The sequence below is a fragment of the Hyla sarda genome, chromosome 2 (assembly GCF_029499605.1).
Source record: "Hyla sarda isolate aHylSar1 chromosome 2, aHylSar1.hap1, whole genome shotgun sequence".
NCBI classification, from domain to species: domain Eukaryota; kingdom Metazoa; phylum Chordata; class Amphibia; order Anura; family Hylidae; genus Hyla; species Hyla sarda.
In genome coordinates this window covers 244,149,644-244,162,507 of record NC_079190.1, presented here as the reverse complement: position 1 = coordinate 244,162,507, position 12,864 = coordinate 244,149,644, and the positions used below count along the sequence as shown (strand labels likewise).

Here is a 12,864-nt window from a genome sequence, read left to right as displayed (position 1 = left end):
GGTTTTAGCGGTATCTGAAGGCCCAGGAGCCTCGTGGCAACTCTACCTATACTCTGCCATAGAGGCTGGATGGCAGGGCAGTCCCATAGCAGATGAAACAGCGTTCCGACTCCTCCACAATTTCGCCAACAACAGGGGGGCAATTTGGATCTATTCGGTGCAGTCTATGGGGAGTAAAATACTATCGGTACATTGTTTTAAACATCGCCTCCTGATGGTTCGTACATTTGAATGTAGATGATACGAGTCGGAAGGCCGCCTGCCATTGCTCCAGGGAAAACTCACTGCCCAGGTCACTCTCCCAACGTTGCATAAAAGGAAACTTAGATATTTCTGATTTGTTACCCAACAGGTCATAGAAAAAGGTGATGCCCCTCGTCTGGCTATCAGACACGTTAAGAAAACTTAGGAGTCTCGGCGAGACTTTGACCTCATTCAGAAGCCCTTTGTCCAGACAACTTCTTATTTGAAGACTTCTAAAGAATTCCTTATTAGATAAGTGATATTTTCCCCTAATTGTAGAGAAGTGTACTGAGCTGTGATCATCAAGGATGTCCCTAATCGAGTAAATACCGGCAGCATGCCATCTTTTAAGGTCTAGGTCAGGTATATAGAGTTCCAGCAAGTCCAGAGGGATCACCGCTGGAGAACATGGGGGGCTCTGAGGGACACGGCGCATACAATCCCGCCATATCTTATCTGTGGTAGTAACCGAGGAGAGAAAGGTTTTAGGCAAAGTGTTATGGGAGGCTGGCACTAGGAGTCTCGCTTTTAAGGAACAAGCATTATTGAGGTGTTGTTCCACTTCCACCCATTTTTTATCAGACGATCCGGACCACCAATATCTCGCCTGATCAAGGACAGAAGCTTTATAATAATCTTCTACAAGTGGTCTACCCAGTCCGCCACTAGGCTTTTTTTTGGGTCATAACTCTTCTAGGAACTCTCGGCCGTTTTTGGGTCCAGATAAACTTATCTAGAATGGCGTCTAGAGAACGAAAGAAGGAGTGAGGAATAGCAATAGGTAGTGTGCGAAATAAGTAGAGCAGTTTAGGCAGTAAGAGCATCTTAAACGCCGCTATTCTCCCCAACCAGGACAGGATATGTTTGCTATAAAACGCAAAAGCTGTTGTAAACGAGGAAAGGATGGGTAGAAAGTTGGCGCTGAAAAGATCAGAAGAGGGATAAGTAAGTTGAATACCCAAATAGGAGACAGATTGATGCTGCCAATCCAGTGGGAACAAAGGTCGGATGGAGGATAAGAGATCAGAAGGAACGCACACAGGTAAGATTTGGGATTTGCTGACATTCAGTTTGTAGTAGGAAAGGTCACAGAAGGAATGGAGCTTGTCAAAGAGGGCTGAGAGGGAGGGACCAGGGTTCGTCAAAGTCAGCAAAATGTCATCCGCGAAGAGCGCAAGTTTGTGTTCTGTTGGCCCTACCGAGATGCCCGCTATGTTACTATCCTGTCTGATGGCTTGCGCTAAGGGTTCTATGGTGAGGAGAAAGATCAGTGGGGACAGGGGACATCCCTGCCGTGTTCCATTTGACAGGGTAAATCTATCAGAGAGGGCACCATTGGTGAAAACCCTTGCAACTGGATTAGAGTAGAGAGCCTTAACTGCAGATAATATCGGGCCGTCAAAGCCAAACTTTCGCAAGGCCGAGAAGGCATAGGTCCAATTTACTCTGTCGAAAGCCTTCTCAGCATCTAATGTTAGGAACACGGCAGGGAGGTTAGCATGTTCACAGTATTGCATCAGGGAGAGAACACGCCTAGTGTTGTCTGGAGCCGGACGACCTCTAGTGAAGCCCACCTGGTCTCTACTCAACAGTCCCGGTAAATATGGGCATAAGCGTTGTGCTAGGATTTTCGCGTACAGTTTAACGTCACCATTTAAGAGGGATATGGGGCGGTAGTTAGCAGTCGAGTCAGGAGATTTACCCGGCTTTGGAATAGTCGTGATCAAAGCGTCTAACATGTCTGGGGGAAGGGAGCCCGATGTCATAGCAGTGGAGAAGATAGATTGAAGGTAAGGTAATAAAGTAGGAAGAAACCGTTTGTAGTATTCGTTAGGGAGTCCGTCCGGTCCAGGGGATTTGTTATTGGGCATAGATTTAACAGCATCAGCTATCTCCTGGGTAGATATGGGAGCATTGAGAGCAGAGAGAGCAGTAGGAGAGAGTTTGGGAAGGTTCAAAGAAGAAAGTCATCTATGGCAACTTGTTCAGGTTGTGGACAGGTAGGGTCTGACTGCAAGTTATATAAAGATTTATAGTAGTCTTGAAAGGCATTTGCTATGTCTCTGGGAGCCTGTTGGGGTTGTAGTGTTATAGGGTGTTTAAGGCAGGAGATTCTTTGTCTATAATGGGCGGGTTTCAACTTCCTAGCAAGCAGTGACCCAGTCTTGTTGTCCTGGGTATAGAACTTTACCCTAGATTTTTTCAGAGCTTGTTCATATTTATGTAGCAATAGTCGCCTAAGGTGAAGTCTCTCATGGGTGAGCTGGCTATCAATGTCTTTAGAGAATTCACATTTAAGAAGAGACTCTAAAGTGGCAATCTTATTAAGAGATTCATTAACCTCTAAGTTCCTCTGTTTCTTAAGTTGCGACCCCAACTGAATAAACCTGCCCCGGACAACTGCTTTATGGGCAAGCCACACAGTCATTGGAGTGACGTCTGCAGTGTCGTTGAGGGCAAAGTACTCAGCTAGAGCGGCATTGATAGTGGCTGAGTGGTCAGTGTGGGCTATCAAATGGGTATTGGCACGCCAGACGAAATCACTGTGCTTTTGGGTGATATCTTGTATCGTTATGCCAACGGGGGCATGATCAGACCATGTTCTATGACCAATGCTGGAGGAAACAACCCGATCAATAAGATGTCTATCAATTAGTATCATGTCAATTCTCGAGAAGGTATGAAATCTTGGGGAGTAGTAAGAAAAGTCGCGTTCTGAAGCATGCTGTAATCGCCATATATCAAAGAGATCGTTATCAGCTAAAAAGTCTGGTAAGTAAAATGATCTGCGGGTCGATGGAACAGACTGGTCCAATGAGGATGAAACTACAGAGTTGAAGTCCCCGCATAGAATAAGGGCACCTCCTACGTACAGAAGCAATTTTGGTCATCAATGACTTCAGAAAGCGACTTTGTCTCACATTGGGGGCATATAGATTAACAATAGTATATTCAACATTATCAAGTAGGCAAACTAATATTATGAATCTGCTCTGGGGATCAATAATTTGGTGAGTAATGGAGACAGCAATATTGTTACTAAAGGCTATCATAACACCTCGTTGTTTCTTACGGTAAGAGGAGTGTACAATAAGTGGAAATTTATTGTGGCGTAAAGTAGGCGGCTTTTTGGAGGACACATGGGTCTCCTGGATGCATACTATGTCTACAGGCGTCCGCGTCACTTCCCGCCACAAGAAGCTCCGTTTGTATGGGCTATTCAACCCATTGACATTGAGAGATAAAATCTCTATACCCATAGCATAAAGGGGTCAAAGAGAGGAGAAAAGACAAAGGTGAGAGAAAAAAAAAAAAGGTAGAGAAGGAGGAAAGGATGCACACTCTGGACGTAACGCTCTACTATGCGAAGAAACAGTGGCTCCAGCTAAGCAGTCAATATATACTCTCTAGTAATACGACGGCAATATTTGTACAGAACAGGTAAACAACTGAACAGTAAGAATAATAGCAAAAATAGAACTGACCGCAATTCAATCTAGTTGAATTGCTCTCAGGGGGTACGTGTACAACTAGTGTCAATGAAAATATCACAGCATGTGGAGCACTCAAACATATTCTCTAACAGGGCACTATACCATACTCTGAAACCGGATTCAAGTGGTCGGCATGGTATCTCCATTTGGGGAACGAGGTGGGGAGGACTGGTGATGTATGGAGGTCTTGAATCCCCAATCGGCTAGTGATTCCAAACCGCTTTCCACAGTTGAGAAGGAATGCATCTTGTTGCGGTATGTCACCAGCAGCTTTGTCGGGAATCCCCAGCGATATGGAATATCTAATTTGCGAAGTTCCATAGTCAGCGGTTGCAGGTTCCGTCTTGCTTGTAGTGTCGCGGACGACAGGTCCACCAAAAGCTGTATATCTCCATATGGAGTTGGCATATATTTGTGCTTCCTAGAGAATTGTAAGAGCAGGTCTTTTGTCTTAAAAAAGGTGTATCTAGCCAGCACGTCTCTGGGAAGGTCATCAGGTAAGGACCTAGGTTTTGCCACTCTGTGAGCCCGATCTATGCTGTATTCAAACGGCTCCAGGTCAGGTAAAAAGTGCTTTGTTAAATCCGTCACGTACTTTGCAAGCTGTGAATTGGGAATAGTTTCTGGGATACCCCGGAATTTAATGTTGTTGCACCTATTTCGATCCTCTGCGTCCACCGCTTTGGCGTAGATGGCGCTGACCTTGTCATCCAGAGCATTGTGGGCATCCACAAGGCCATTGTGGGCAGAAGCAAAGGAGGCCATTTTAGTCTCCACATGTTGCACTTTAGTATTAAGACCTTGTATGGATTGCTTTATAGGCACCAGGAGGGAGGAGAAGTCCTTACTGATAGATGATCGAAGGATCAAAAGCATTTCTTTCAAGGTGTTTTCAGACACCATCTTATCAGAGGCCTGGTACGCTGCAAATAAGTCAGCCTCCTCTGTTGTGTTGACGGCTAAGTCCCTCGAGTCTCCCTCCCACTCACTGCCCGATTCAGCGTGGAGTCTCGGCCTCTGCTTGACGGGACTAAACCGGGGAGAGGAAGAAGTCAGTCCCGGGGCCTCTGTTCCCTCCCGCTGGAGATCAGAGAGCTCACCTGGCAGCAGAGGCAGCGTGTCGTCTCCCGCGGCCGAGTCTCCCAGCACAGGCTCCGCCGGGTGGATCGGGGAGCCCCAATGACGCGGCAATTCACAGTCCTTCAGGGCTCGAGTAGTAGGTAAGTCTTTTGTCTGACCTCCGGTATTTGTTTTCCCCAAGCGCTGTGGCAGTGGGATAAGGGACTTGTGAGCGCGGGGATCTTCTCCATGCATCGGAGGGGAGTCGGCGCCATCTTGCTTCGCGCGTCCTCTCTGCTTCCCGGCAATGAAAAAGTTCTTTAGGGACCCGCTATCGCCCTGGTAATTATTCCTCTTCCTGCCGTAGGATGCCATGGTGGACCAGGTGTCCTTTGCAGTCGCTGAGATGGTCGCTGGCAGGTAATATCAGCAAGTATAAGAGCACTGTACACGGAGCTGTTCTTTCAGGCGGCCATTCAGTGCAGCGGCCAAACCACGCCCCCCATATGTTGGGTTTTTGTGAAAATGTCGGGAACATGCCCCTTTTCAGTGACCATGCCTTCTTTTCCCGATGGGCACGCCCTTTTTTGGGTTTTCTTAGTAAAATGGAGAGTTAGTCGGGTTTTTTCAATTATGGCACAAATTCTGGTGCAGACAGAATTTCTGGTGCACAGTCTGACAAAACATGTCTGTTTTGCAATAGTAAATAAGGGCCTTGTTCTGCAAACATATACCCCAAGTCATGAACCACAACAAATTGGCATAGTCGGCAGGAGCCAGTCTTGCACTTTTTCTCTAGGCAGTTATCCTTGTGAGTTTTTGTAATTCTTTGGCTTTGTCATATTCACTATATCTAGTAGGTTTCAATAATTCTATTTACAAACTTAAACAGTTAATAAAGAGTCAACATTTTATGTACATGTAAATGTTTTATTCTTCTGATTGAAAGCAAAATTTACAAGATTCCTTTTACAAGCAGTGTTGCATTGTGGGAGTTCAGGGGACACAATTATCACTGTGCTTGGAGATAAATGATGGCTGAGCTGACTGATTTCAGAGGAGTCGGAATGCATGAAATCTTCTTTCTTGACCGCTGATGTCTGCTGTCAAGGCAGAGGGGAACAGATCCAGTCTATTGGGCTTTAGAAGGTGCTTGGCATCAGCTTACTCCCTTCTTTCTTTTAGAATAGATGCGCTCCATCAGCCGAATCAAGCTTATTTATGGGACAGCTAGTGCAGGGAGGGGGGCCTCTGGCCTAACTCTTGTTTGGCTGTCGGCTATCAAATGTGTATGCATGAGCTGCAGTACTAGTATCTAGCCAATGGTGCCATTTCTGGGCCAATAAAAAGACCCTTTTTGTAATCTCATACAACCCTATTAAGTTAGATGAACTAATGAAGTGCAAATAAACCGCATATAGGGCCCCCCAAAAAAATTGCAGGATTTCTACTATATTTAGATTAAAGTCAATACAACATAGGTAAAGGCAGTTCAGCTTTATGTAAATTGTAGCTGCTAGAGGAGACTACAAGCAATGCTCATAAGTCACAGCTGACTGACAAGGAGCTGTACTGCATTAGCAAACAAGGCCTATTTCTTCCAGAAACAGCGCCACATCTGTCCATGGTCTTTATCTGCTGCTCGGCCTCATTGAAGTGACTGGGACAGTGTTTCTGGAGTGGTGCTGTTTTCAAAATAGAATTGCCGTTTTTCTCTAATTTTGGACAACCCCTTAAATCTGCGCAGGCTTGAGGAAATATTAGTGAATTTAGGACATTGACCCCTTTATAATGAATATGTCACCTAGCTTTTTTTTAAATAAAATTTTCACAGATTAGAAACAGATACTGAAACATGTTCTATAATCTGTTTCTGCTTATATTTGTATAGCCAAGAGAAGCATATGGCTGTGCGCTTCACTTCCCAAGTGATCACATGATCTGACTTATTGCAGAAGACTGGTTCCTGCAATGATTGTACAGCCAGCTGAAGAGTGAAGTGCACAGCCCTGCTCTTCTCCTAGCTGTATCTAGAGATATATGCCAGGTCCTGCCTCCTGCCCACTATTAACGAGTGTCTCCTGAACTGGACTGTGGATCTGGGTAAGGGATACCTTGTTGTAATCTGGTTGACTTGTGCTATTACCCTGTGTATTGGGTTTAGTGCGGGTGAATTGGCTGTCAGTTTCCCTTTTTAATGCTGCTGCAGTTATTTATTATTTTATTATATTCTTTGCATTTCAGAGGCCATAATTGATTTTTTTTCCAGGATTTATTATTAACTTTTACCAACTCTTTCTGGGGGCTATGGGAGGAACAGAAAAGTGTCTGAAAAAAATACTTTTTTCCTATATGACTTATAGGGGATAATGTTAGTTATTGAGTGAAAATAAGAAGTCCTCATGTTCCTTCTCCTTGGGTTTTTGTTTTTGTTTGTATGCCTACCTTTTACAGTAAATGAAAGTGTTTATAGACAGAGCAAACATCTGTGGCTTATAAAACATAGAATGATATATAGTGTTCTAAGTGCTTTTTATGGTCTGATACAGCATTGCATATACCACGAAATGTCACACACAGGTTTGTAATGTCTTTTCTTCCTTCTATCATTTTTTTCTAGAGACTGTAAGACCAAAGACTCCACCAGTAGCTATGAAATCCCCACATAAAACTCCAGAGGTAATGCCACCTTCTTTATATTAGTTGCGGCATGCTTTCTATTGTATGCTGTGCAGGGTACGGTAGAATGAGATTGTATCATACTTCACTCTAACTGGTTCTCTGGGACCCTTTTATATTAGCCTTATTTCCCAAACAGTATCCATAGTTGTGGTGAGCGTGCAAGAGAAGCTAAATGAAGTGCTCTGAATGGCACATGGTATAGGGGTGATCGATTTGACAAACCATAGCTATTTTATTGACAAAAAAGTAGTGTCATATAGCGTTTGAGGCTATTTAATATTTGTCGCTGAATTCATAAAATCTTGTGGTTCATGTAATACACCAGATAGGGAGTTTAAATAAGCTCTCGCAGCATATATCAAAATGTTACCTCAATGGTATAGATCCTGATGATTGCAGTATACGACCTACTGATATATAGCCTAAAATGGAAAGAAGTCATTTGTTATTACAGCCATAAATACAAGCTACATATGATACATAGCAATATGTACCATATTAGAAAAACTAACATGTTCAATATCTTATGACATGTCAGATGTTTTGATCAGTGGGGGTCTGGGTGCTGGGACACCCACCACTCTCCTAGGAGTGCGGCATGCAGATTTATAGAAGCCCACTGATTTAAAACTTCTGACACATTTAACCCCTTAAGTACTGGTCCAATTGTGCTTTGTAATGACTTATTTTTCCGTAATGTGTTATGCAATTAACTCTCAGGAAGAAGAGGAGATTTCTACCAGTCCGGAAGTGTCAGAATTTGTGAGTGAAGCTTTCGACTCTTGCAACATTAACCAAGAAGACCTGCGAAAAGAAATGGAACAGTTTGTTCTTGACAAAAAAGATGAACTCGACACAGCAGAAGGTAAATGTAGTATTACGAATAAAAGATGTTTCTGCTTAATAAACATTATAGCATATCCATAGCAGGGCAGACCTGCTATGGTAGAAGGGGATTATTTATACAGATAATCTCTGTATAAAATGTACTTAAATAGGTAGAATGACCTGTCTGAATCAGCAAAATCGGTGCCATAGTACCTTTGTTCTTTTTAAAAGTAAGGGTCCCACATATGGGAACTAATAGTCCTTTACCTAATTGGCGAAAAAATGCTTTAGGATTCTTTTTTGTCAAGTATATGTTGGTGTTTGCTTGTTTTCCAATGTAAAGTTAATAAGTTACTAACACAATCAAGAGGCAACAGGATGTAAAGCATTCACTTGGTTATACATACAATGATAGTATCAAGATTATGGACACAAACAGTTGGCACGCTGGCAGTGCCCAGCTTTTTATGATCTGATTGGTATTTAGGTGTGTCCAGAAAATAATGTTAAAGGGAATCTGTCATCAGTATCGCCCGCAATAACCTGTTGGTACAGGCTTTTAGTGCGGGTGTCACTGATGAAAATGATACTTAACGGTAATCCCTGTTGTCCTGTAAATGCTAATGACCCAGCTTGGCCCACGGGGGGGAGGGCATTCCCAAGCCATGGGTACACCATGATGTCTAGCCGGTATCTTAATTGTAATGCCTCCTCCTCTATGCTCAGCTCCACTCTGCAGCATAACGCCTGTTGCCGCAGCTATCGCACATGCAGAAGAGAGGTGTTAAGCTGCAATGTAGGATGAAGGAAAAAGGTGAATCCAGCTGCCCAGCTAGTGACTCTTAAAATCCGAAACTTTAATGAAGAGATTAAAACATGGATGCTAGCGATAAAAGCAACACGCCAACGCATTTTGGGCTAATACAAGCCCTTAATCATGGCCATGATTAAGGGCTTGTATTAGCCCGAAATGCGTCAGCATGTTGCTTTTATCGTTAGCATCCATGTTTTAATCTCTTCATTAAAGTTTCGGATTTTAAGAGTCACTAGCTGGGCAGCTGGATTCACCTTTTTCCTTCATCCTACATTCCCCTGGGCGGGCGTCCCGCTCCATCCGAGCTCCAGCACTACCTAATCTCAAGCAGCCCTTACACCTGTGGTCCCTTGGTGAGTGAGCATAGTTGCATATTCTCTTATTTTTTCTTACTGTTATGCTGCAATGTTTAGCAACAGGTTAGTGTGGCTTATACTGATGACAGCATGTCATCTCTACACGCTGGTGAGTTTTATATGCAGTAAATGTTCTCATGCCAAGTGCATGTGCACCCTTCCTTGTTAAAGGGATACTTCATTCAACAGGAAGTTTTAATAATAATAATAATAGTTGATTTATGTGGGATCACAGCAGCTTGTTAAGAATAAGCAGTCCATCCATTTCCCTTGAAGCTGTAAGGGCCATTCAAACTACCTAATTTCTGGGCCGAGATTCTGTAGTGGAAAGTGTGTAGTGTGCCCTAAAAAGGCATTTGATGCCCAGTTGCACCAGGTCCTCCACATGGAGAAATGCTCTTTGTACAGTATGTCTACACTTATAGAAGGATTCCAGAGCCATGTATCCATTGTGTTAACTTATAAATGCCCTAATTGGGTCTAGAAGTTTGGATCCACACTTGAACAGTTCACATGTCACATATAGGTTATATAGGTACATTACAGTCTGTCTGTAATGGACTTGTAGTTTATATTTAACTGTTTCCTATTGGAAAGTATGATTATGAGTTGTTTGTGTTTTGAGGTTCCTGCAGATTTAATTTAGGTAGTGTACATTGTCTCTGACAACTTAACACTACTATCCCCTTCCTCATACTTTTAAGAGGTGACAGGAAGAAACCTATCTCAAGGATGCAGACTAAAGCGGCATCTTATATAAATGCACAGAAACTATAACGTAGGTTAGGGGATAGAAATTTTATGTCACTGATCTAATAGGACTCTGAGGAAGTTCAATGATAGGACTTTACCATTTATGCTCCAGGTAAGTCAGAAACATCATGGAAAATTTAGGCTGCATTATGAGAGCCATCTGAAAAAGGATGTAGGAATCAATAGGGCATACAGTACACATAAACTATAAAAGGCATGTTGGCACCCCTGAATTTTTTTTAGAAAATGAAGTATTTCTCACAGAAAAGGATTGCAGTAACACATGTTTTGCTATACACATGTTTATTCCCTTTGTGTGTATTGGAACTAAACCAAGGAAAAAAAAGTAAATTGGACATAATGTCACACTCCAAAAATGGTCTGGACAAAATTATTGGCACCCATAACTTAATATTTGGTTGCACACCCTTTGGAAAAAATAACTGAAATCAGTCGCTTCCTATAACAATCAATAAGCTTCTTACACCTCTCAGCCGGAAGGTTGGACCACTCTTCCTTTGCAAACTGCTCCAGGTCTCTCTTATTGGAAGGTGTCTTTTCCCAACAGCAATTTTAAGATCTCTCCACAGGTGTTCAATGGGATTTACATCTGGGCTCATTGCTGGCCACTTAAGAACTCTCCAGTGCTTTGTTGCCCTCCATTTCTGGGTGCTTTTTGATGTATGTTTTGGGTCATTGTCCTGCTGGAAGACCCAAGATCTCGGACACAAACCCAGCTTTCTGACACTGGGCTGTACAGTGCGACCCAAAATCCGTTGGTAATCCTCACATTAGAGGCACCCAGTGCCAGAGGCAGCAAAACAACCCCAAAACATTATTGAACCACCATATTTCACTGTAGGTACGATGTTCTTTTCTTTGTAGGCCTCATTCTGTTTTCGGTAAACAGTAGAATGATGTGCTTTACCAAAAAGCTCTATCTTGGTCTCATCTGTCCACAAGACGTTTTCACAGAAGGATTTTGGCTTACTCAAGTTCATTTTGGCAAAATGTAGTCTTGCTTTTTTATGTCTCTGTGTCAGCAGTGGGGTCCTCCTGGGTCTCAGGTTCATTTCATTTATATGTCGACAGATAGTTTCCGCTGACACTGATGCTCCCTGAGCCTGCTGGACAGCTTGAATACCTTTGGAACTTGTTTGGGGCTGCTTATCCACCATCCAGACTATCCTGCGTTAAAACCTTTCATCAATTTTTCTCTTCCGTCTACGCCCAGGTAGATTAGCTACAGTGCCATGGGTTGCAAACTTCTTGATAATGTTGCGCACTGTGGATAAAGGCAAATCTAGATCTCTGGAGATGGACTTGTAACCTTGAGATTGTTGATATTTCTCCACAATTTTGGTTCTCAAGTCCTCAGACAGTTCTCTTCTCCTCTTTCTGTTGTCCATGCTTAGTGTGGCACACACAGAGAACTTCTCTCCTTTTTATCTGTTTTCAGTTGTGATTTTTATATTTCCCACACCTGTTAGTTGCCCCAGGATGTACGCCCGGTCCCGGTGTTTAAAACGGGGTCACGCTGTGACCCCGCATCACACCGGGTCGGTCCCGGCTGCTAATCATAGCCGGGACCCTGGGCTAACAGCGCACGGCATCGATCATTGTGCCACGCGCTGTTAACCCTTCAGACGCGGCGATCAAAGTTGACCGCCGCGTCTGAAAGCGAAAGTAAACGCTTCCCGGCAGCTCAGTCGGGCTGATCGGGACATCGCGATAAAATCGCGATGTTCCGATCAGCTGGGACACAGGCGGAGGTCTCCTTACCTGTCTCCGCGGCGTCCAATCGTCGATTGATTGCTCCAAGCCTGAGCTACAGGCTTGAGCAATCAAGCCCCTATCTCACTGATCCGTGCAAAGCTATGGCTTTGTAGAGATCAGGGTAAAAGATCAGTGTGTGCAGTGTTATAGGTCCCTATGGGAGCTATAGCACTGCAAAAAAGAAAAGTGAAAAAAATAAAAAGTTAACAAAGGTCATTTAACTCCTTCCCTAATAAAAGTTTGAATCACCCCCTTTTCCCATAAAAAAAAAAAACTGTGTAAATAAAAATAAACATGTGGTATCGCCGCGTGCGGAAATGTCCGAACTATAAAAATATATAGTTATTTAAATCTCACGGTCAATGGCGTGCACGCAAAAAAATTCCAAAGACCAAAATAGTGAATTTTTGGTTCCTTTTTATATCATGAAAAAATCAATAAAAAGTGATCAAAAAGTCCAATCCATACAAAAATGGTGCCGATAAAAACATCAGAACACGGCGCAAAAAATGAGCCCTCATACCGGCCTGTATGCAGAAAAATAAAAAAGTTATATGGGTTAGAAGATGAGAATTTTTAACATTAAAATTTTCCTGCATGTAGTTATGATTTTTTTTCGAAGTACGACAATATCCAACCTATATAAGTAGGGTAGCATTTTAACCCCTTAAGGAACAGGCCCATTTTGGCCTTAAGGACCAGACCAATTTTATTTTTGCATTTTCGTTTTTTCCTCCTCGCCTTCTAAAAATCATAACTCTCTTATATTTACATCCACAGACTAGTATGAGGGCTTGTTGTTTGCGTCACCAATTTTACTTTGTAATTACATCACTTATTTTACCATAAAATGTACGAC

General features: G+C 43.0%; 1 protein-coding gene across 1 annotated transcript in view; it reads left to right on the top strand.

Moving 5' to 3' along the window:
- SYAP1 (synapse associated protein 1) overlaps nucleotides 1–12,864 on the top strand; it is a 46,548-nt gene that overhangs the window by 29,071 nt on the left and 4,613 nt on the right. The window contains exons 7-8 of the mRNA XM_056556807.1: nucleotides 7,417–7,475; nucleotides 8,199–8,343. Of these exons, the coding sequence (XP_056412782.1) occupies nucleotides 7,417–7,475; nucleotides 8,199–8,343 (204 nt within the window). The remainder of the gene's footprint in view (nucleotides 1–7,416; nucleotides 7,476–8,198; nucleotides 8,344–12,864) is intronic.